At 39.5% G+C, this 24,031-nt stretch overlaps 1 protein-coding gene across 12 annotated transcripts in view; it reads right to left on the reverse strand.

Annotated features, from left to right (window-relative positions):
- ELAVL1 (ELAV like RNA binding protein 1) overlaps window positions 1–24,031 on the reverse strand; it is a 58,949-nt gene that overhangs the window by 15,829 nt on the left and 19,089 nt on the right. For 8 of the 12 annotated variants that reach the window (XR_008731940.1, XR_008731937.1, XR_008731939.1 and 5 more), the window contains exons 3-6: window positions 19,746–19,849; window positions 18,768–18,921; window positions 14,973–15,198; window positions 10,641–10,712 (exon numbers count right to left, since the gene is read on the reverse strand). Coding sequence is in view for 4 of the 12 variants with exons in the window: in XM_055708381.1 (XP_055564356.1) it covers window positions 7,404–7,728; window positions 9,033–9,146; window positions 10,641–10,712; window positions 14,973–15,198; window positions 18,768–18,921; window positions 19,746–19,849 (995 nt within the window). In the remaining 8 variants the exon portion in view is untranslated. Of the gene's footprint in view, window positions 1–6,142; window positions 7,729–9,032; window positions 9,147–10,640; window positions 10,713–14,972; window positions 15,199–18,767; window positions 18,922–19,745; window positions 19,850–24,031 lie in introns of those variants that run through there. The other 4 variants (XM_055708381.1, XM_055708382.1, XM_055708383.1 and 1 more) reach the window with 4 other exon arrangements.

The following is a 24,031-nucleotide window of genomic DNA, read 5'->3' on the forward strand; positions in this document are numbered from 1 at the left end:
TTGCAGTTATTTCTAAAATAAGTTAATTTACAGAAGTAGTCTTAAAATAACACAATGGGATTCAACTTCGTTTTAGACATTTGGAAAGCAGTGTCATACTTTATTTAAAATAAACCCATGTAAAAACAAAGTTTAAATGAAAATGGTACCTGAAAAATAAATTATTTGATATAAAACAAATCAATAACTTAAAAACACACTAAATATACAAAATGTTTAACCATATACTGTACAGTATGGAAAACAATTGATAAAACCTTCTGTCCCACAAACAGATTAACTTATAAACAAAAGATTACATAAGTTAAGGGAAATTAAATCAATAAAAAGACTAGAAGTACAGTATTATTCAAAATTACTGGTCAAATAAAGGTTTATCCCAACTTATGTTTCAAAAGTCTCAAGTAATTTTCTTCTCAATGACCAAGTGAAAAAGTTCTGCTGTACCACCAAAAAGTTGCTCAAAAATGTTTAAAAATAAGGAACAACACTATGAGAATAAAGATTCTAAAATGTGAACACTGTAGCAATTTTTCAAGGTTTCAGGTGGCAGTTTACTATTACTGATTTTCCATCATTTCAACAACAACAAAAAAAATTTAAGTGCTGAAAATTCCACTCAACAGAAAAATATTTCTAGTTCAACCTTTATAAATGTTTGACCAAGTGTGATATATAACAAATAACCGCAGCAAGACTGAAGAAAACAATGATTTAAAAGTCAAATCCACTCACTGGGTGTTGTGTTTTGCTTTAGGGATCATAAAGGCTTCAACTGGTTTTTAAGTCATGCAGAAGGAAAAAGCAACACTTAAAAAGTTTTGTTTAGTTTTACTACGTTAAGACCACTACAAAAAAAGCAATCACAAAAATGATGCTGTACCTGATTAACCTAAGAGTGGACACTTTTAGAAATTAACTGCAGTTTTCAATTCCGCCGGCTGCGTCATGGAGAAGTCACACAATACGCGGGTACCACCTCTTACAAGCAAGAGAGAGGGAACTATGACCCTTCTTAGGAACTCCGCATTTTTTAAATTCGTAAGTAGAAAACCAATATGGTATAATAAACACAGAAAAGAAGCGCTAGCCTTTTGGCCTTCGTATTTATCAGTTCTATTGTGCTGAGCATCCAACATTGAGAAGTGCAGAGCTACGTTAGAGGAACTTGCCTACGGCACAGACAGGCTCTTCTGCTTCCAAACAGAGAGATTAAAGTACCTAGGGGGACAAATTCAGTTCTTGAAAAACAAACAAACAAACAAACCAAACCAAACAAAAAAGAAAAAACAAAAAAACCAACCAAAACCAAAAGACAAGTGCAGCCCCGCGGTGGGAGCTCAAAGGGAGCTGTGTTTTCTTACGCTAAATGTGAATTTGGTCCCTTCGCTCTGAAGCTATTCTTAGGAGCCTATAAAGTAGAAATGTTAACAATAAGGTGCTTCACTGACAGCGTTACAAAGGACAAATTTCCTCATTGTGGAAGTCAAAAATATGGTAACCTTATGATAGAGGTAGCATTAGGACAAATAGCTCTGCATTTGACTGTTGTGATTGAACCATGAGATTACCATCAGTAGTTCACAAAAAGCTGTATGTTAAAAAACCTCCCACAAACCCTAATGTTTGGCAGGTAGATATATCAGAGGACCTACTTTCAATAAACAGTTTATTTTATTATAAGACCTGTTTATTTGGCTAAAAAAAGTAAATGCGGGGACATTGTCCGAGTTTGTTTTGTTTTTTTAAAAAAAGCACATATGTAACTATAAACTATCCAAAGAAGAACTTTAGTTCATACAGTTTAGAAGACACTGAAAAAAATCTCACCTGAAATATTTGAAGAATCTCTACTTTATTGACCTTACCCAGAACATTAAAGTAACATAAAGTTATAATAAATGCTTAAGGACCTTAGGGACTATTCGTTTCCAAAACTTAGCATTCAAAGCAGTGGATCACCTTTTAAGTGATTTTTAAGTGCTGACCATTCTTTCTATAAATGTAACTATGCCAAAGTTATTATTTTTTTAAGATTCTTAATTGCTTTGTATAAACAACATTACTATAACATTCAATGCCCCTACAAAAATAGGTGTCCTCTCCATACTGACACCTCTTGGTCATCTGGACAAACATAAGTGACCACAAACTGCCCGACTAGTATTCACTGCAGTGAGAAATTTATCCTGCTTTACTGGCTCGTGTTATGTTTGCATTTTCAGCGGTTTTCACGCTACCATGATACAGATGTAGGAAAAACCACAACCGGCCAAAGGGAAGGAAAAAAGATGTGCGGACACACACCGCTGTGGGGATGCTGATGTCCCCTTCCACCCTAAAAAGATGGATCCCCAAGTCCTTCTCAGTTCCAGATCTAGAGCAGAAGCAAAGGCATTGGCACAAGCTCGGCACAGGAGGCAACATGAACTGCATCGGCTCAGCTCCCCTCCCTCTAGACAAGAGGGGAGGGCAGCGTCTCAAGTAAACCAAACTGTACGATGATGTAGCTTGAAGAACAAAATAAATTCAATTTAGTATACAGACACCACCTAAAATGGAATCACAAGAGAACTAAACATGCTAAGCTGCTTTGACTCTGCTCGTGTTTCTAGCTTTTCTAACGTTGCCGTCCCCTCGCCTGCAGGGAGCTGTGCTTGCCTCTGCCAGCTTACACAAAGCACACAGCAACTTGAGTTTCTTTTTTGGTATTTACTGTGAGATTTCCCTATCTGCAAATGGTTACCAGAAGGTTTAAACTCTGATTAAGCTTGTGGCTGGCTTTCTGCACGGGGGTGAATTCCGTTCACCATGGAAATCTGGGAAGCAAATGTAAGTTACTGAGCAGGAATAAAAACTTTCATTAATAAAAATCAGACTGGAAAGGACCAAGTCTGAATAAAGCCTTCAAAGAATTTTTACTTAGAACTCAATTATTATTTTTATGTACTAAGAAAAACTGATTAATTTTTATTTGCTTTTATTCTGTGCAACACAACTAAAGCTCCAAACATCTTCAGAGAAGTCTGGAAGTAGTCTCCAACCACAGTCAGGCCAGTTTTGCTCTTAACTAGGCATTGTCTCATTTTAAGAGTGAAACTCCACAGTCTGGCAAAGAATGAAAATTGCTCATGTGCGGTGTTGGAAGCAGCCCCGTAACAAGCGTGTTAAGCAGCCATGCCTTGGCCCGGTAAGAGCCTTCTTGGAGTGCCAGATGCAACAAGTATTTGATAAAAAGCGGAGAAAAGGATAGGTACCAAGTACCGACAGCAGAGCTTCCCTGTCAAAAGGAATACCAAGATCATCCAAAGTGATTCTAAAGCTAAAAGTGACAAAGCAATAATTAAAAAAACAAAAAAACAAAAAACCCAGAACAAAACACCAGATACTCAAAAGCTGGTAAAATTTCCTGAAAAAGCTAACTGGCTTAACGCTTGAAGTCCTGATGTATGGTCCACTGAGTGCCAGAGAAACTGCAGCAGTGGTGGCCAGTTTCTGCTGGAGCACTAAGCATTGACATGCAAACCAGTTCTCTCTTTCTGAATGCAAGTGAGTTTTGGACACAAAGAAAATAGAGCCCAGAGAGCTGCATCGCTGGCCACTTGCGTTCCCACTTGGCAGAGCTCAGCTCTGGAGCCTAGCTACCCCGACTGTAAGGAGAGGGATGAAAAAGCCTTCTCTCCCCTTTTCTTCTTAACCACACGCAGATAAACTTTTCGTTTTGTCACCGTATTCATCTGACCGATCAAGGAAGCGTAAAAAGGAAATGGTGTCGCCCCAATTGCCGCTTCACGAAATCCAGACCGATCCCTTCAGGAATGCTAGCACAAAAACCATTTTTTTTTTTGGCATCGCCATTCTCTTTCAACATCTACACAGGAGACCCGGCAGTACCAGCATGGCCCTAACTGTGTTTTTCATCAGGAATTACACCTGATCCATCAGAAGCAGGCACTGGGGGTGTCCTGCGAGGCTTCTTACCTATTCTAAAGGATCCCAAAACATTCCCATCGCAGCTACTCCCTGCAGCACATCTCTAGTACGGACCATCACATCCAGGTCTTTAAAATCTGACCATCACATCCGAACCCAGCACACAAGACTTTCTGGTGTTCCTTACTGAGGCTACTGCATCTCACGAGGAACGTAGGAGACCTCTGGTTTGAGACAGGCATTTGGTTCCACAAATATCTTCTAAGCACCGACTGAGACAGAAGTGTCACTTTAAAGAAATGTCTCTATTTCATCCAATTAAAGGATGATAACGCAGAATGTAGCTGTAGTTTTCTAAACTCCCTGAGGATTAAGAGGTCAAAACGTCTCTTGAAACAGCTGTGTTCAAGGGAGAGCTTCAAAGGAAGGTAGGCTGGATGACGTGTAAGGCAGCCAGCTGCTCCTACCTTTTGGGCAGAAAAAAAAATTATTATGATTATTTATTAGAGAATTTAGTTTCCACTTGCAGAAGTTTTCTCTTGGTCTTTACTAGTAGGGTGCATGGGCTGTTGTTTAGGACCAAAAGCATCAAGAACACATACACAATTACTGTTAAACAGACCATACACCTCTGGTATCAGCTCTTGATATTTTAGCAGGATTCCCAACTTGCTCACATAATAACTATTTTCAGAGAAACTATCAAAAGGAAGCTGGGATGTTTCCTAAAAGATGTTTTCCTACCACTGTTGAAACAATATCCTGCCTTTCCTTCTTATTTAGCAAAGAAGGAGAGATGGAAAAAATAGGGAAGCAGACAGATGACAGTGATGCCAAAAAGCCTCCAAGAAAAGTTTTTAGAAAGTGACAGCTGGCAAGCTCGCAGCAGCGTGCTGCTGACGGCCAACATGCTTGTAATGACTACCGATGCAAAGTCATGTTCAGGGTGTCATTTGTTGGAAGTCTGAAGCCCCATCAAAATGCTATGATAAAACAGCAACTGCCGTTTAGGTTGAAAATTCATCTTTATGAAAGAGGGCAAGAGAGAATGACAGGAAATTGGAAATGACTGCAGACTCACTCCTGTGGAACAAGATTGCGTGAGGTTTAAAGGTGATGGGACACTTTCTCTTTCAAGTAAGAGGGCTTCTTTATACTATGCAGTTTTAACTTGGGAGAAATCCCCTGAATGCTTCTGAATCTCTTCTTGTACGCAGAAAAGAAGTATTCACTGAAGTGATAAATGAGTGATACCTTGCTGGAAAGATCTGGAATAGGCAGCTGGAAATCCCACTTTGTGGGGGTGGGAGTTGGTTGGTTGCTCTGTCACAGCCACCGTTTTACAGACCATCATTTTTGCTTCTCAAAAGATGGTAGAGTGAACAGGACTGGTAGGAATGGCGATGCTGATTGCATTATTAGCAAAAATCCCACTTACATTCACCGCACACAAGCTCAATAACAGTGGGAGGCTGCTCACTGTGCCAAGACCTATCTATACAGCTTGAAATATGCCATAGGCAGTTCCAGAAATATCAGCATTTCCTAGACAGTGCTGACGGTAATTAATGGAGATGGGCAGCTAGTTCAGCTGCTCTTCAGTGCGAGCGTGTGCAGTGTGCAGAGATGCTGGTACAGACTTCGTCGGGCAGTGCAAGACTGCAGATCCTATCGCAGGAAAAGGCAAAACGATCGCGAGCACAAGGCAAAGTCAGCTAGGGATGGAGCGATACGAGCAGGCAGCTTAGAATGGCCTCTGGAATTTGCAAATAAACTTTAGGACTGGTAGAGGTTCACACAAAAAGAGACACTGCATTAAGACTACCACTGACCCAATTTTTGCGTTTGCTCTAGCTTCTGGCAACAGAACAAAGACATTAGACCTGAAAGATGCCCAGGCCAAGTCTCTAGTCATGCACAGTATCCTTACACGGCCTCTGTCTGATAAGAGTAATCCTTTTCACGTTTCCTACCAAAGAACACCTGCAGGGTTACATCAGTCTGTGGCGCACAGTTTCTATGTGACAGATTTATTGGAGCGCTCTTGTTTCACAACCTTTTTTTTTTTTTCTTCTACTCATCTGTCAAAGGAGTAATGTAAAACTCTTTAAAGAGGAACTACAGTTCTTCAAAACAACACTCTTTGAAAGCTGGACACTTTGTGCAATACTTAGCAAAAAAATAACAGAAAATAAAAAACAAAACAAAATTTGAGCAAAACAAAATCAAATTTAATGTTCTTAAATGCAAAAGTAAAAACAAACAAAAAACACAAAAAAGCAAAAGAAAATTAACAGAAACAGAACAACTCAAAGTTTCAAGGCAGTCTGCAGAAAACTTGGGGGATTAATCTTTAAATCTACAAATCAAAGGGATTTTTTTGTTAATATCTAACTTGCAAGTAGTAAGTACTTTTCTGCTGAGTGTTCAATAAGTAAAGCTAGTTGTCAAAACAAAATCCTATTAAAATAGAAAAATCTAGCACTCATTAGAAGGGATGCGAGAAATACAATGCTCAAATGTTTATAACTGTTTTTTCTTTACAAAATAGAACTACCAAAGGAATTCAAACTACAATGATCTTTGAAAACGAGTAAGTATCTTGCTGCATTATAATGTACCAGTAAGTAGTGCACCATGCATTAAATATTTGGACAGAAGAGATTCAGTTTGATAAAGTAGCAACATATATTCACACTCTCTTTTTGGAGTTTCATTTTGACTCTGAAATCTTCCCGGAGTTTTTTTTGAAACTCTTTGGTCCATTCCTAATAGAAAGTGGGCTTTACAAAGTAATGTTTCTAAAACCTTTGAATTTGACAGCTTGGCCACTGCTCAGTTGTGCAACTTACCTCATCAATGGTGTTAAAAGTTATGCTGGCATGCTACTACTTACAAGACCTTGACTTTAAAAAGCCTACTCCTCAGCTATGTATGTAGTAAAGAATATTAATCGATCAAACAATTTACTGCCAAACTAGAACATTAGTATTTCTCAACTTTTCCTCCATACTACCAAGTCTGGGGTAGAGAAGTTCAGGGGAATGGGTAGGAAAAACAACAACATCAGAAAACAAGAAAATTAATGAATTCAGCCTGATATTTTTCAGAAAATTCCAGTTTTTGCAGACAACATTCAATGGAACAAATGTTAGTCTCATAAGTGAAAGCATGCTTCAATTTTACCACCATCCAGAGGGTCTAGTTAATGCAATCTACTTAAGATTTCAGGGGATTTTTAACATGTTTTAAATGAAATAACTTAAAAGGAACTTAAAATTGGTCTAACATTGTGGGATTTCAAACATTTGAACATGTCAGTTGCATCCCAGAATATAAAACCTTTTTCACTTCTCATTTAGACTAAGACAAACACTTGTGAAAATTGGCGCAAAATGAGTTTTACACTAACAAAAATGTTTCAACTTCTGTCACTCAATTATCTATTCCATACAAAAAGCACGAGCAAGTTATTTGTGGGACTTGTTGGTTTTGAAGGAAACCTGTAAGATTTTGTCCCCCAGGCGGTAGCCATTAAGACTTGCTATGGCCATTGCAGCTTCTTCATAGTTTGTCATGGTCACAAAACCAAAACCTTTGCACTTGTTGGTGTTGAAATCTCGAATAACTTTCACATTGGTAACCGCACCAAAGGGGCCAAACATCTGCCAGAGGATTCCCTCATCAGCATCTTGACCAAGGTTGTAGATGAAGATACACCAGCCAGAAGATGCGTTTCCTGGAACATTTACACCAGAAAGCCCACTCATGTGATCTACACCCATAGGAGAGAACCTAGCAAATAAAAAGCACAATATTTCATGTAAAAGTTCAATTCAATTACGCAAATTAACTTGAATGGGAAGCAACTGAGAATGAATATTTTCTACATGGACATCAACACCGCCAGAAAGAAATGTTTCCCCATTCAAATTGACAATCAAATTGACAGCTGCCAGGAAAAAAAGTTAAAATATTCCAACTACTTTAGCAATAGGGAACTAGCCTTAGAAATGGGTAGGCAACAGAACAGTTGCAGGGCAAGGTTACATGATCACCTTTCACAGGGGACCCGGATCGAGCTTTCAAACTCCGCTAGGCTGTTCAGAGTGCTCCGTGGCATCAGTACAGAACGGCTCGAGCGTGGGCAACAGGCAGCACCCCCCCAGACCCCAGCTTGCTTCAAGCCACCCTCAGGCATATCTCACTTATTTCACTCAAGGAGTTTGCATCCCATATCTTCCTTCTCCTGCCTCCCAAACCAGCATGTTGGCAACTCTAAGTCAAAGGATTTCTTTGGGTGTTGGCGAGGTGGGGGAAGGAGGGCGTATTTTGGTTTTAGGAGTAGAAATCGTGTGTATTAATTAAAGTTTCTTTTTTTGTGGAACAGAACAAAACCTCGTCCATTTTCCACCTTAAGGCAGCAGGTGCAGGCAAACACTCCCAGTATGAGAAGGCTACTAAATAAGCCAGAATCATGCATACTTGCAGCTATGGAAATACGAGCCCTTCCTCACTCAATTCTCAGTAGCTGGGATGCCCCACGTTTCTAGCTACAGAATTTAAATCTGGGGGTTTTGTTCCTTAATACTGGTTATGCAGATAATTCTAACTGCAATAGCTTTCAAACATCAAAATAGCAAACCGCATTTAAACACAGAGTTTTGCAGTTTCAATGTGGTTTTCTTCTAATTAATTTGACACCAACTTCATACTAGGGAAAACTTATCTGACTTCACTGAACTGGACCTTTTAAATCACCTGCCCACTCTTCCTAAACCCTGCCTCCCTGCATAGTACCCCAGCAGTATTTATGCATAACAAAAAGCAAAAACCTCTCCTTTCCATGTCTTGCTTTGTATTATTTTCTTTTTTCCTCTAATCCACATCTCTAATTCCCCTTTATTCTATTTCTGGTCTCCATCCTAGAAATTCAAAGCTTCAGAATATTTTAATGCAATATTATGGTTGCACAGCTAAGCACTCAAAGGTCAGGAAATGTGAAAGTTAAGGTAAAAAACTCAATTTGATCCCTTGTGCTTATGTATTATTTAAATAATGTGAGGTCACGTGATTGTAGAAATATAATTATACTATACCAGGGGTTCCCAAACTGTGGTGTACCACTGGTGATATGCAAACCACTTAAAAGCGGTACACGTGCTGCTCTCTGCCAAGAACATGGCGGTGGCAGTTCCTGATTCTCTGCTGACCTGGAGAAAACACGGAATGGATGTCTGGGCAGTGAACACTGCATTTAAGTGCCAAACACTTCCCCACTGATTTTTTTTCTTGCCCTGCATAAAGAGAGGAGCTGCTGCTGCCTTTATAATAGAAGGGAGGGCTGAAGGCAATGTCTCTCAGAGGGAAGGGGAGCAGAGCTGCAGCAGCACACACATACACGCAGGGAAGTCAGCTCATGTTCAGTGTGGCACTTCGGTTGATGCACTCATACAAGAGAAGCACTCAGTCACCATCTCCCCTGCCCCAGGCTCTCCAGTGCTCAGAGCGCTCACTGTCTTGGAGACCTGAGCTATCAGACCCTCCTGTACCCACAACGGGGGGAGTCTTGGTGGCACAGACCCCTGCCCCTCCATCACACCCTAGCTGCTGCTGACTGCCTGGAGGCAGCCGAGGTGCCCTGACTCAGCCAGGCTGCAGCCCAGCTGGCTACCTGCCGCTGCTGTGCCACACCTGAGCTCCTGCTGCACGTACTCACTGCCGCTGCCACTGTTGGCCAGCCCCAAGCAAATCCAAGTTTGGGAATCCTTGTACTACAGTAAAACTGAAAAAGCAGTTAAGAGTATCACAGCGTGAATGAGACGCACTAATCCACGTGATCTGATGGTTATGTGACATATCTACTATTTATTTTGCTTTTATATAAAAATGTTCCTGTGCGCATGCTTTACATGCTTACTTTTTCTGACAGGCACCTTCAGCCCTGTAGCTTCTCTCCATTTGAGTAATGATCTGGTAGGAAGTATTTATCTTAATATCTGGAAATGTTTCATCTCAACAGATCACCAGTCTCAGGTTCTTGTTCACATGTATGGGGAGCAGAAAATCACTAAGCTCAGAACTGCATGATGTTGGTTCCAGCAGTCAGTGTAGCTCTGAACCTTGCTTGCTATAAAGCCTCGGGCTCTGCCCACAAGCTCAGATCGACAGTACATCAAGGACTGGAAACGCCTGTAGAAGAGCAGCTGGGCATCGAATGCAGGAAGACGACAAATCTAAATGCATACTATACAGGCAAAATCATTTTAAATAGCAAGTATCTCTGTTCTTTGGATACACTAATTCTCTGATTCTCCTCTCTTCCTGCTTTGACTCACAAAAGCCTTACAGGTTTATAAACAAAAACAAAACAAAACACTACACAAGGGTAAAAATATCCCTAAAAGACTTGAAAAGTGATTTCAAAAAACCAACCATAGGAAATACCACCTCACACATAGTATCTCCCTCACCCAGATCTAACACGATACTGAAGTGAATCTATACTTTGCAAATACACATGAAAAAAACAGCCTTTCACAAAAGTTTCTGCTTGGTTAAAAGGCAACCATCAAAAAAGAAATTTGCGAAAGTGACAGTAAACACGGTATAGAATCAGATCCTATGTGGAAGGCTAAATTTACGTATAGGCTTGCATCCACCTGGAAGCATCACACAGGACATCTGCCATGAGTGAGAGCACTCACAATGAGTTGAGCGGGCTCCTACTGCAATTCAGCTGATCTGATAAATCGCTACGCTTGTCCTGGGCTGAAGGCCTGCACAAGAGGGACACAAAATCTCTTGGTTAGCTCGGGGTAACAGCCTGTATGCAGCCAGGCACAGAACAGACGACACATAACACTTCTCTGTCCTACAGGAAAAGATTTCTTCAACCACACAAAATCAACGTGACTCCTAGGCAGTTATTAAAGATGTTTAAAACACTGTTTGATTTAGGCAAAGAACACTAAACCCCACAGAGATCCAAGATGTTTCTGAGAAAATGTTTTAAAAATTCCATTAATATTCTAATTTGAGTGATCTCAGTCTTTGCATACTTACTGCCAGTGTCCTCATTTTTGTTGTACTTATTTTTATACTCTCCCCTCCACGCTGCTTTTTCAATCCTCCCTAAAAGTCTGCAGATGATGCTATCCATGGGTGGTTCTTTTAAGTCACGCCAACCTCACAACTCCACCACCTTGTGACACTAAGTATCAACAGAGTATATTTTTAATTGTAGTATTTTACACTTTATAAGCTTCTCATTTATATGAATGACCTTTTGCTGTACTGGTATAAGACAGACAGCTTCATTTAATAAGATTCTGAGATTATTTTAACATGCTAGAGGACAATCTCAGAAATGACACTCCTGAACAAAACAATTCATTTTCAGCTCTATGAAAGTCCCATAAACCTTTTGCTGAATTCTTTTCACTGCAATCTGAGAACAGCTATATACAGCACCACAGGTGGGAGCAATCCCACAGTTTACATGATAATAAACAGTAATATTATTTCTAATATTAGCCTATGTTGCCTTTACACGTGAGCTGAGCATCTTTTTACTTTTTAATAGTTCCACAGAGAGCAGGAGTTCAACTACACTGATACTGGTCATGTCCACAGTTTTCCCCTCTAGCAACTTTCTCCTACACCCTGATACAGACAGGAACCACCTACTGTGCAAAAAACCAGTCTGGTTGAGAATTCAGTGATACCAGCCTTAAGCCTGAAATAGCAGGGTGTTGAAACGAAGGGCTACATGTCAGAGAGCAGCAGCAATCAAAATAAGGGGTTTCAGTACCACATGCTTCTAGAATTTTGATTAAATACTACTCTGGATGAAATGCTTTTTTCTGTGGCATTCTCAACACAGACAACTTGCATCCAAATTACAAATTGGCTTCAAAATTGAAAGTCTAAACAATTTCACTGGAGTGAAATAAAACAGATGTGTGGGAGCTGTCTGAGCAGAAATGCCAGTGACAGGGTTAAACACTGCTCTAGAGTCTTCTAGCATTTCCCCTTGATCAAAGTACTATCAAGAATCAACACCTCCCCTCCAGGCATTTTGGACCCAACTCATTGACTCCTGTATCAACAGAAGTATGCCCATCAAAGTAAGTGGGAACTGGCTCCAATCCTGAACACGTCTGAAAGCAAAACCAGCTGAACTGGGGATATTTTCAAGATTTGAAAAAAGATTCTTCTAGCATGAAGCTCTGGTGAACTGGAAAAGCACAGGACTTCTAGGGACTTTGGCCAGCCTTCTCATGCTTCAGGAGCTAAACTCCTTAACTTCATCAGAGCTCAACACCTAAAGATCGGCTATTCTAAGTAAACAAATCTTACACTCAAAAGAAACTCCTGCCCCAGATGTTTAATTTATCCTCCAAACACAATCCCATGCTGCAAGCATCATTCCTTCTGGATGGAAACAGCACTCTGGACCATGTCTCAGAATGAGCAGGCCAATCCAGGACTCCAGTGGGACAAGGCATTAAGACCAGTTTCTGATGTGAGCCACAAATACCACTGGAACTACAAAGGATTAACAGAACATTAAACAAAGGATCTGAGCGGTATCTGTAGGAATTAACAATTACAAATTAGAGATACTAAAGGCTTAAACCTGGATTTACAGGGATATGATGGAATGAGATGAAGTGTAATCAAAATGCCAGGTTAAGTATTCAACCTCTATGGAGCAGAGACGACAATTGTAATTTATATGGACTGTGAGCTCTTTGGAAGCAGCTTATCCTTTCATCATGTTTTGTTCACTGCACAAAACAAACAAGACTCGGTCAAAGCTAAGGTTCCCCAGCTTTAACACAGTATGACTCATTATAACTCACTAAGTTCAGCATCCTTTAAGGAAGGCTTCCTAGAAAAACTTGTAGTTAACAGCAAAGGTGGGAAGAAAAATAAGAAGGGCTGTGGGATGGTGCGTGTTGGGCATACATGTACATATGTGCATGCATGTATGTGTCATTGAGGGAAGAAGTTTTTACAATGAGTGTTAAAGCTCTTGCAAGTCTGTGACAAAAGATGAAGAGAGATGGACAGGTCTTGTCTTCAAGTCAACTGGTTAATCTTGTCTCAATGGCATACTCGTAGCAGCACAGCTCAACCCAGAATCGCTCTACTCCTACCTCTGTCAATCTGTCGTACCTAAAAACCTTCAGCTCTTTCTCCTGTAACTAGGAGCAGGAGTCAGCCAAGATGTGTTGACAAGCGAGCACTGAGCACAGACAACTTGAGTGGACGTAGTTGTTACCGCAGAGGCAGGAATGGAACAGAAAGAGACAGAATGTTTCCTGTTATCTTATCCCCACTTGTGGAAACCCATGCCAGCAGAAACGTATGAAATGCCCGCAAATAACATTAATGCTGCTCTTCATGGCACAATTAAAGATCAATGAATGAACTGCTAATTAGAATTTAGTTTCACCGGCAACTGTTAACATAAATACATTAATCATTTTTACTGTTCCTAAGTGATCTTTACAGGACAGAACTGAAGTTATTTGGTATCTTAATTATAGATGTGAATATTATTTGTACTGCTTATTCTGATGCATCTTAATTCTGTTAAGGGGAAGAACGATGATGAAAATGTCCAATTACATTAAGAACAAGAACACAAGACACAGGCCTCAGGACTTTACCGGGATCAGGACACACTGAAGCCCTGGCTGACACAAGAGATGTGTAAGTTTTTCAACAGTTCACCTAACTGCCAACAAGGCAGAATTTCACTCCTTGGTGTAGCTTAAAAGTTTTAGATGGGGAGATCTAGATGAGCACTCCACAGACATGAAATCTTCTTTCAGGAGCTGCCTGCATTAAGCTTGCCTGGGCTACAGCTGTAGAAAATCTGAGAACAACTGAGGTTGGCAGGGGCTACTGGAAACCCTCTAGTGAACCTCCCTGCTCAAAGCAGGGACACCTACACCACGTTGCTGAGGCCCGTTACAGCGAGGTTTTGAGCGTGGACACTCCACAGTCTCCGGGCAACCCGTTCAATCACTCTTAGCGTAAAACAACAGATGACTACAAAGTACTAATTCTCACTGGAGACACGTTTCACCTAGCTGATCTTAAAAAGGCTGAACTAACGCGTTATGGAAAGGTCACAACAATGTTGGAACAGCAGCGCTGCAAAAAGCTATTTGAGTTTTCAGTCCAATTTTACTGAGCTAATTGGATAACTCAGAGAGGAGAAAAAGAAAAGCAAATTCTCAACAAGGAAACACTACTCTCAGGAACTTTCATGAACACAACTCATAACAAAGCCAATTACTTATCTGTGAGACAGTAAATATAATGCATTTTCCAGAGCACAGTCCAACTATCAACACCCTCCTTTAAGCGACAGAGGCAATCCAAATTCAAGCAATTCATATTCACAGCAACTAAGGCAATTGTCAAAGGCAAAACACGCAGCACCTTCCACAGCTCTCGAAGCAGACAGTATGTTGCAATTACTCAATAATCTTACTGAACTTACCAGCACTCAAGGAAAGACAGAACACTGCACAGCTCAAGATGTAGGCAGAAATCCCACAGAATCTCTTAATGGGAAATAAGGTTTCCCTATTTTACTAGGACACCTCCCTGCTGGAACCAATGGTTCAGAGCTTTAATTAAATTGCCAAATTATATCTGCATTCAGATATACAGACTACAGAATGGGGATCTGTTGAGACAGGCATCTACCAATACCCATCTGGATTCTGCTACTTTCTATCATCTCACTATACACTCAATTGTAGAAACAGGCACCGTAGTGTATGTACCTTTAAAGAATTAACTTAAATATAAATTTTACAAGTAAGATTTTTACTTTCATCATACTTTAATTCAACAATTTATTGACATAACACTGCAGGACATATAGTGCACTATATTTATTCATTCACACACGCTACAATGAAGGTATTACTGCACAGCTGCAAGAGTACAGTTTCCCAGACGGACACGGGAACAGTAGTACAGCCTTAAATGCATTATTCTTCCTAACCTACCTGAATCTTTGCGCCTGGTGATGCACTGGCCCTCCAAACCGTCTAGCTGGTGAATGACACAGCTGCGATAACAGTGCCACATTTTTGTTCTGGTTAGGATTGGCTGCAAACTTCACTGTAATGGGTTCGGAGGAACCTGGGGGTTTGTGACCATTGAAATTTGTAATTGCCTCTTCTGCTTCTGACCTTTTGTCAAACCGGATAAATGCGACCCCTCTGGACAAACCTTTTAACCAAACCAATAAAAAAAAAAAAAATAAAAAAAAAAATTGAAGTTCAGGATAAACTCAAAATAACTTTGAAAGCAAAAAACGAAAAAGTTAAATATTCTATGGTCACAGCTTTCAAGTTCTCTACATTTACTAATGTTTCTTCAGCAGCTAGAGGATAAAGTACAAAATTAAGAAACAAAAGACAAATTAATACATTTATTTCAGCTATAAACAACCGCAGTGACTAAAACACTTTTAAAAAAAAATCCAATCCCGTAGAATTCCATGAAAACCATCACCAACTAACATTTCCATTAACAAAAAAAAAACCCCAGACCCTCCCAACATTTTAAATTAATTCCACAGAACAAAAAGAGAATTAATTCCAGTTGGTTAAAAACAAGACAAAGCCTCTTAGCTTCGATTACTTTAAGACTAAAAAGCATCTGCAAACACAACATTGACACTGATTATTTGCACATGTTTTCAGTTCTCCATGCCAAAACCCCACTCTGGTTCATAGATGAGGGCCCAAAGGTCTAACTATAATAAAGTAGTTCAACCTTTTGTTACAAAGAGATCACAATTTCACCTACACCATGTCCATTATTTCTGGCTGTCATATACCTTATTTTTAATTGATTAAAAACTGAATAAGAATTACCTCTTCGTAACCATACTGAAACAAATTGCTGTTAAACATTTGTTTGCTGTTTTTTGGGGGTTTTGATTTTTTTTTCCTATTCCAGACCCCAGCCACTGGCTACTGTTACCCTTCTGACCGAGGTAGAAGTTATGCCTTATGAGATCTCTTCCTCGACTTCTCATCTGTGACTTGACTATAGTCTGGAAATACTGTTTATCATAGTGAAGCTAAAAGGGTACGTTGGGTTTAAATTTCATTCCAAAGAGGATATTATGGCTAGACTAATTCTAGAATTTTACCAGCTCTGCTTCAGAAAGGGCTATTATCAACATTTTCATGTTGTCTCTACACCCACACAGGGCAATCTTCAAAGTTTCAGAAGTTGTTCAAGCTTATGGTGTGATACTTGGGATTTCACACAGCTGTTTGTGACAATTCATTGTATCAATGAATTGATACAATACATTCATTGATACATTATTTCCCGTGTTTCACAGCAGGAAATGCAGCATGACAAAATTCTGAGCATGCAGCAAGCGAGCACAGGGAATCCAACTCCTACCATTACCCATAGCACAGGCTCTAGAAAAAGCCTATTTTCACGTGGGGCACTGGGAGAACTTTCATAATTAACAGCTCGTCTTGTTAAATATGCAAAGTCACACAGAAAAAAAGCCTATTTCTTAAGAACTGCAGAACAACGGCAGGGTATGGCTGGCACCAGCTGTGCAGCTGGCATTTCTCAGTCATCTGGAAAAGAGTCAACCTGTGAACAAGTTACTCCATTTTTTGATTTCTTGCTGGTTACTTCCCAAAACAGGAGGCTGGACCAGATTGACTCATCAAATTAGAGGTGACAGCACTATATGCTCCAAACCCACTGAGATTAGCCTTTCTGTGCCAGGAGGAAACATATTCCCCGCTCTGGAAAGGCACAGAACAGCAAGCAGCATCGCCCAGAAGTCAGCAAGAGCCATCCCAGAGCCCAACGTACTGTTCTTCCTTCTCCACTTCCACCCTGTTCATCTTAGTGCTTCTCACTTCATCTATCATAGTGTTCGTTTAAAAATCTAAGTATTTTAAAACAGATTATTCTCAAAAAATAGAGAACAACCTCTGCTAAGAGGGTAATTTGAAAGCACGAATTACAATGTGTCCTAACTGGGCCTAGATCAAGGCACTGAAACGCAGGTTTTAAAGCCAAGGCACAGCTACGTTTTTGAAGGGAAAGAAAACCTAGGCTATGTATGCATTAAACTTTATAATGTAAACAGAATACATTCTTCAAACAATACGATATTAAAGTTATTTGAAAGCAAGCGGAATATTCTGAGCTGACACTGAATTAGCCTCAGCACATTCAATGAAAACTGTATTATTACTGGAGATATTTTAATTGTATGACTTTGTTCATCTCATTTTAAAGCTTAAAAGACAGATGCTAGCTATCTAGACTCCATAGGCAGCCAGACAGCTATTTTGGACACTTGTATTAACAAGTTTTCTGTGCTCTAGAAGCCGCCTTCTTGCTTCTACCTACAGCTGTCACCTGGATAACTAGCTCTAGAGACACAGCCAGACAGATATCAAAGTTGGACAAAATGAATCCTTCTCTCCAGGAAAGGAAGGATAGGATTTTCCTCGCTCTACGCTGGAGTGTCTACAATGTCAGTATCCAGATCTTATCTAGTCACCTCGGATATCTCTTATGCAGTCGCATTTACAGTGTGGTCTGACCAAAGCAAAACACTTAGAAGCAGATGCCTACACAAGGAGCTAGCTCTGACAGAGATACTTAAGATGGTAGACTTTAGCATTTAGTCAGGTTAATCCCACCAAAAGTTAATTAATCCCATTCTAAATCACAGTACACCCCTCACAGGGCATGGAAGTTGCTGTTTAACTACTATGTATAAGTGTACACACTACCAGATATAAAAGTGTGGAATTGCTAGAATTAAATTATCTTCTCTTCTAATATAGCATACGTATAATCAATGAAAAAGTGTATTTACAAAAGTTCTCTCCAACTTCATACATGACATGTGGGCTACGGAGAAGGAAAAAAAACCAACCCACCCAAAACCCCCACCAACCAAACAACAACAAAAAAACCCACACAGAACACCTAAGGTTACCAGATAAGCCATACTCTGCAGTTAAACAGTCTGAAATAATTAGGCAAGAAACTAAAATTCTGTGAAAACACATTTAACACAGCCTTACAATTAACATTATAAAGGAAATCCTTAACTTTGGTCTCTCCTGAGCCGAGTGCTTAACTAAGCAACATCTCCCTTATCTTTCTCTCTTTTTTTTAATAAACAAAACACGATCAGAAAATTCAAGAAAGTAGTGTTAAGCATATTAAGTTCATTCTTTTGGTTAGCAGTAAGCACAGAGGACTGTAAGACACCTCAATGTTTTAAAACATGAGAAATCTCTGTGGGTTCCAAGTTGGTATAAAAGACAAAACACATTACTGTTTTGCTTTTTAATATATAACTATGGCCTGGAATTTACCTGTGGGTAATAGCTTCATACGTGTAAAGTAAAGGTAACATTAGCGCTCCAGGTTACAAACTGCCCAGAAGCACGCTGCACTACTACAGTAACATCAAGTGTCATAGCAAGAGTAGGTTTGGCAAATCAGCAGCTCAGCCTGGTAAAACTGACAATAAAAGCATAAAATATGATATGAGGTTTAAACTGTAAGCTAGCAAAGGAGGCAGCGTAAGTCATTCTGTGTCTTAAAAAAAACCAAAAAAAACCAAACCACACTGGAAAAGCATATCCCATTTAAATTTTATCAGTGACTGACACCAGATGTTATGGTTAGTTTGTCAAAGTGATTTAACTTAGGAACTGCCAGTCTATGAAAAAACATCAAACGTGCTACACACTACAGTTTTATGAAGCTAATGTAACAGAACACACCTGTAGTTTGATCCACAAGCACACGTGAGTTGATAATGCGTCCAAAACGTGAGAACATGTCTTCTACATCTTTTTGTGTCATCGACCTTGGTAGTCCACTAATATATAAATTAGCATCCTTGATAACTTCAGAACTTGGACGAGCATAAGAAACCTTTAAAAAGAGAGGAGAAAAAAGAAAAGGTAAGTTCAAGGTGTAAATAAGAAAGAGTGAATTATTTCTTTAGGAGTCACTTTCATTTATTCGCCACTAAAGAATGCCAGCATTTTTCACTGGAGTTCAAAAAAGCAGAACAGGGAGAAGGTAGGAGCAAACTGCCAGAACTACAAGAGAAAAGGCATGTCCCTGTACAACTCCATTCATTTCGGGCTTATACAACAGTGGCATTACTATAAAGAGACAGCAGCAGACTAATACCGATGCTTCCAACAAACATACTCGCTCCACTGAAGAATCCCTGTCTGAAGTTCTGACTCTGATACTGGACCTGTCAATAATCACAGATCCCACCAAGAACTTGTGCTGTCAAGTGCATTTTTTAAAGCCTCATAAAAAGATTTTACCAGCTGGAGTGCAGTTTTCTATCTCAACTTCTGCTACTCGAGAAAGTTACAAATATCACCTAAGCAGGTGTTATTTCCTACACACACAGTACTAGCTGTTATTTTGAAAAGGAGCACAATTAACACAATTTAAAGTACAGATCATCAAGTATCTGAGATGTACTTGAGTTCAAAAGTTTGGCAACAATTTGGAACAATCCCACCTACTTCTGTAAAACTGGTGGCAATGTAAAGGAGGGAATCTTTGAATACAAAGCTGTTACAAAACCTGAGAGTCTTAACAGCTCACTTCACTACTCTTCTCCCAGATTTTACCTTTCTTGCACTTGGAAAGCACACAAGTCTTATCACCAGAATGAAGCTTATTAGAATGCCATTTTCACAGAAGACTGAAAAAAAATCTAGACATCCTACCTTGATAGTTTTTGACTGAAGTCTGAGGCCATTCAGTGTGTTTATTGCTCTTTCAGCATCTTTTGCGGTAACGTAGTTCACAAAGCCATAGCCTAAGCTGTGTCCTACATGGAAGAACATTTTTTAAATTAATCCTAAACAAAAGGAAGTTATCAACATCAAAATTAAGGGAAATGCAAATGAGAACAAGTAAACTGAACATAATCCACACAGCAAATATTTAAATAAGCCAAAGAAGTTTCTCAAGGCTGACATACATCAAAATATTTAAGTAACTCAAAGCTCTTTCATTTGCCACTTTGGACATGCCACTGTCTTCAAGAACAGTGCCTATCACACAGCTGCAGATCATCCATCAACAGTTAAGAAATTAAAGACTAAAAATACTGACTCTGAACAGCCTTGTAAACTTCATGGGTGTGGAACAAAGGCAAGAATTTAACAAAGTTCATTAGTACAAACTCTTGTAGATAAAGAGCAGAAAGTGAGAAAGTGTCAACAGAGGAACTGCTAGGTAAGAAATCATCAGGCTACTCATTTCTCTGTAGCTATTCCAACCTTACTCCTCGAGAGAAGAGGGAAAAAGAAGTTTTCAATCCTTCACATATTCATATAGCTAACGAGCAGTAAGTCTCCCAAACACAGGATGAAACTGAAGAGTGGAAAATTCTCTTTAATGCAGACAATTAATGTACTATTACTTTATATAAGTTTACTCTTAACTCTCACAAAAATAATAATAATAATAATAATGCAAGTCTTTAAATCGTTTAAGGAAATGGATATTTATTTGGATATACTTATTTATGCTGCTTCTATCTTCAGCCTCCACAATCAACTATATCAATTAATCCATCTACTATCAAATATAACACTACATACCAAGATCATCTTGGCTTTCAATTACCCAACTATTAGAGACTTATCACTGTAGACCTAAAAATAACTAAAGATACTTTCAAGACCATCCGGTGCAATAGAGCAACTCCCACTCAATAAAATATACAGCTTTTCAGACAACTTATCCTTGTCTCGTCAGTTCCATGGGATTTTTCTAAAGAAAACTGTAAGCATACATGGGAGAATGTGCTTACTTTAACAACATACTATTTTTAAGTTATTAAGTTCTGTTGTTAGCCTTGAGAACACTAGAAGACACAGCTAACTGTTAATAATAGAGGATTCTCTTCTGAAATAAAGCCCTTTTTTAATAACACAACATGGCTCTGCATTAGTCTTAGCTGGTAAGAAAGTTTTCTTATACTTTCCAGACATTTCAGAACACCAAATATACCCACCCCAATCAAAAAAAGAAGATTCAAATGGTGATCACCCTAGCAGAAAGTATCAGAGAAACTGAACAAAAGGGCTGGAACAGACACTGCACACTAACTCGATCTACTGAAAAAAAGAATCACCAGTCTACTGAAAGCAAAGGCCTCTGAGTCTAAAAGCCGCAAGGGATGGAAGGAAGCGCCAAATAACCCTCAAGTTGTTATTACTACCGGTATACATGACAGATTCACTGCAGATCAACTGCAGCTCCCTGGCATGTCCTCTGCCTTTGTCTGCTTTGTTGTGAAATGTAATATACCAGTAACTCATCTAAACCCAAATAATGTCATTGCCCATTTTCTAATATACCCCTTATATAAACAGTCCCAGTTAAAATTAACTGTCTCCTAAAGCTCTTGAAGAAGCCAGATCCCCTTTGTTTTCAACCCTCTTGCAGGAACAATATCCAACACATCTTCACCAGCACAGACCAAACTCTCATGATGCCAGATGCTTCTGCACAACTGTAATGGCAAATCACTCTTTGATAGCCAAGTAGGATTTAACTCTACGTAAGAAACAAATAAATGCAATAAAAGCAAGATCTTAATTAAGCACCAAATGCTGCACTGTTATCCTTTAAAGAGCTACAGTTAACACTGATCAGGATTTTGCAAACATATCTTATATATACCTACAGCATTTTTGTTGGTTTCTTTGTAACATTGATTTTCTGGTTTATTAGTCAGAGACGGTCAATCATTTAGATCAAATCTGGTTAGTCCACAATCGCTTACCTACTGAGATTCTTCTCCCCTGATTAAGAAAATTAATGATTTAACAATTAGAAATTTTTTTAGCACCTGGACCCTGGCTTATTTCTCCCAAATCTGACCAAAGATAAGAGGGAACAAATATCACACAGACAGTAGGCAATGGCTTTTTACCTCCTAAGAGGGTGGGAAGAGTCCAGCACTCCTCACAGGTACAGCCAGCCAGCACCTGCCCTGAAGGCTCAGAGTACCAGCTGCTTTGCAGATATTTTCAGTCTGGCCCAAAAGCCACATAAACATGAATATTCCAGTAAACTACCAAAGAGGTCCATATCCTAATAAAGTTTACGGAAATAGGTCCTTAAAGACCAGGGAAACAGACTTCAACAATATTAATCCCTCTGAGTCTGAACCACTGAGCCCTGGCAGCCGGGACCGTCATTCCCTGGGTGGATGCTGCGCTGGGGAGAAGGTGCCTATAGTCTCCTGCCAGAGTAGAGCAGGGTTCCACACCATATAAATTTATTAAACTACCTTCAGTACTCATCAGGGGCTCAGCCTACGACCAGTGCAAGCGAGTATCCTTCCCTATTTTCTTGCAACGTTCCCAGAGAACACAGGAGGCATGCAAACATTACCCACCCAGCAGCTTTCTTGCAAAGCATCAGGCAGATTATATCTTTATGCACTGTTTGAGATGACAAAGAAGATTAAGCTACTTAGTTTTGGTTTTATCCTGCATAAAAGTAGCAGCGCTCAGACACACAGGACCAAAAGGGACCACGTGATCTGGATCCAGCCCCTGTAAACACAAACCGTACGTATTTCCTTTCCCTAAAACGTAAGCCAGCTTCACGTTAAAAGCAGTTAAGATTTTAGTGCTAGGCATTCTGGTTGAAAGCACGTTCTACAAACCTCATCCAAAACTTCCCTCCTCTAAATGCAAACCTTCATCCTTGGGATCCAGTTGTTGTTGCCCAAACCCTGTCCTTGAGCTTACACACACTTATCCTTCCAAGTGCCTGTTCCCCAAAGTACACACAAGCAGTGACCATATCCCCTTGGCCACATTTACTGTTTTCTTCCGACCATAATTCTGCACCTTTTCCACTTCTAATTTTATACAGGTTGCTCAACGACTATTCCTTATCAAAGGGATATGCCTATTTAAATGCCCTGGGAAAAGAGGGAGCAGGGATATAATTGGGCTTACAGAAACAAACACAGGTTAAAAAAAGAAGGGTCTGAAAAGTAGCAGGATTACAACAGCTACCAGATTTTCTCTTTATCTGTTGTAGGCGTTTTATAGTAAATTCACACTAAACCCCAGAAATTATAGTCCAGTTAACTTTTACCTGCCACGTGATACAAAAATATCAATTACCTATTTTTCTTTACAAAAACTAGAGTACAGGACTTCCCTTTTAGTCTGTAAATTACATCAGTTTAACAACTTTACAGTCCTTAAGTGCTAAAAAAACCAAAAGCTAACCCATGCAAAAATGACAACATATTAACTGGTCTTGCTCTATACTTAATATCATCAGTCTCAGGCACCTCTTGCTGTTCAGTTACCAAGTTTCATCTCTGAACAAGCTAGGGTATCTAACACACGACAATCCCGTCACTGCAAGAGGCATGTTCCACCGTTCCCCTGACAGATCACTCTTGAGGAATACTCTCTGCTTCACAATTTTACTCCATATTCCTTCCTCCTAAACAATACAAACTACCTTCCTTTGAGGGCATGCCAGAAAATATATAAGGAATCGGCATTTACAAAGCATTATGGTTTATGTCAAGTGTTTATCCCAGGCAAGGAAACAAGTTATTTGCTTTATCATGATGTTAAGAGCCTGCTAGAAACCTATCGTGCAAAAGGCGGCAGTACTGCAACAGTTTTTAAACTATCTTAGAAGATAATAATTAAAAAACCATTAAGAAAAAAAACTTTTAAAAGTTTGCATACACATAAATGCAAGTGTACTCAAGAGACAAAGTTTAAAAAAAAAAAAAACACCACACACAACCAACAAGTAGGTCCTTATCTGGATGAATAATTAACAAAGTGACCATAAAACCTAGTTTTAAGCAAACTACCATACTCCTTCAGCAGAAAGAATCTGGTTTTGTTTCCATGATAAAAAGCCCTTTCATGAAGGAGGGCACGCATTTTCTTTCTGTGCATCACTTGGTTTTCTGTCCATGTCCTTGCTTCCTTTCCCAGCTCCCTGAGAC

Source organism: Falco cherrug, chromosome 4 (genome assembly GCF_023634085.1).
Source record: "Falco cherrug isolate bFalChe1 chromosome 4, bFalChe1.pri, whole genome shotgun sequence".
Taxonomy (NCBI): domain Eukaryota; kingdom Metazoa; phylum Chordata; class Aves; order Falconiformes; family Falconidae; genus Falco; species Falco cherrug.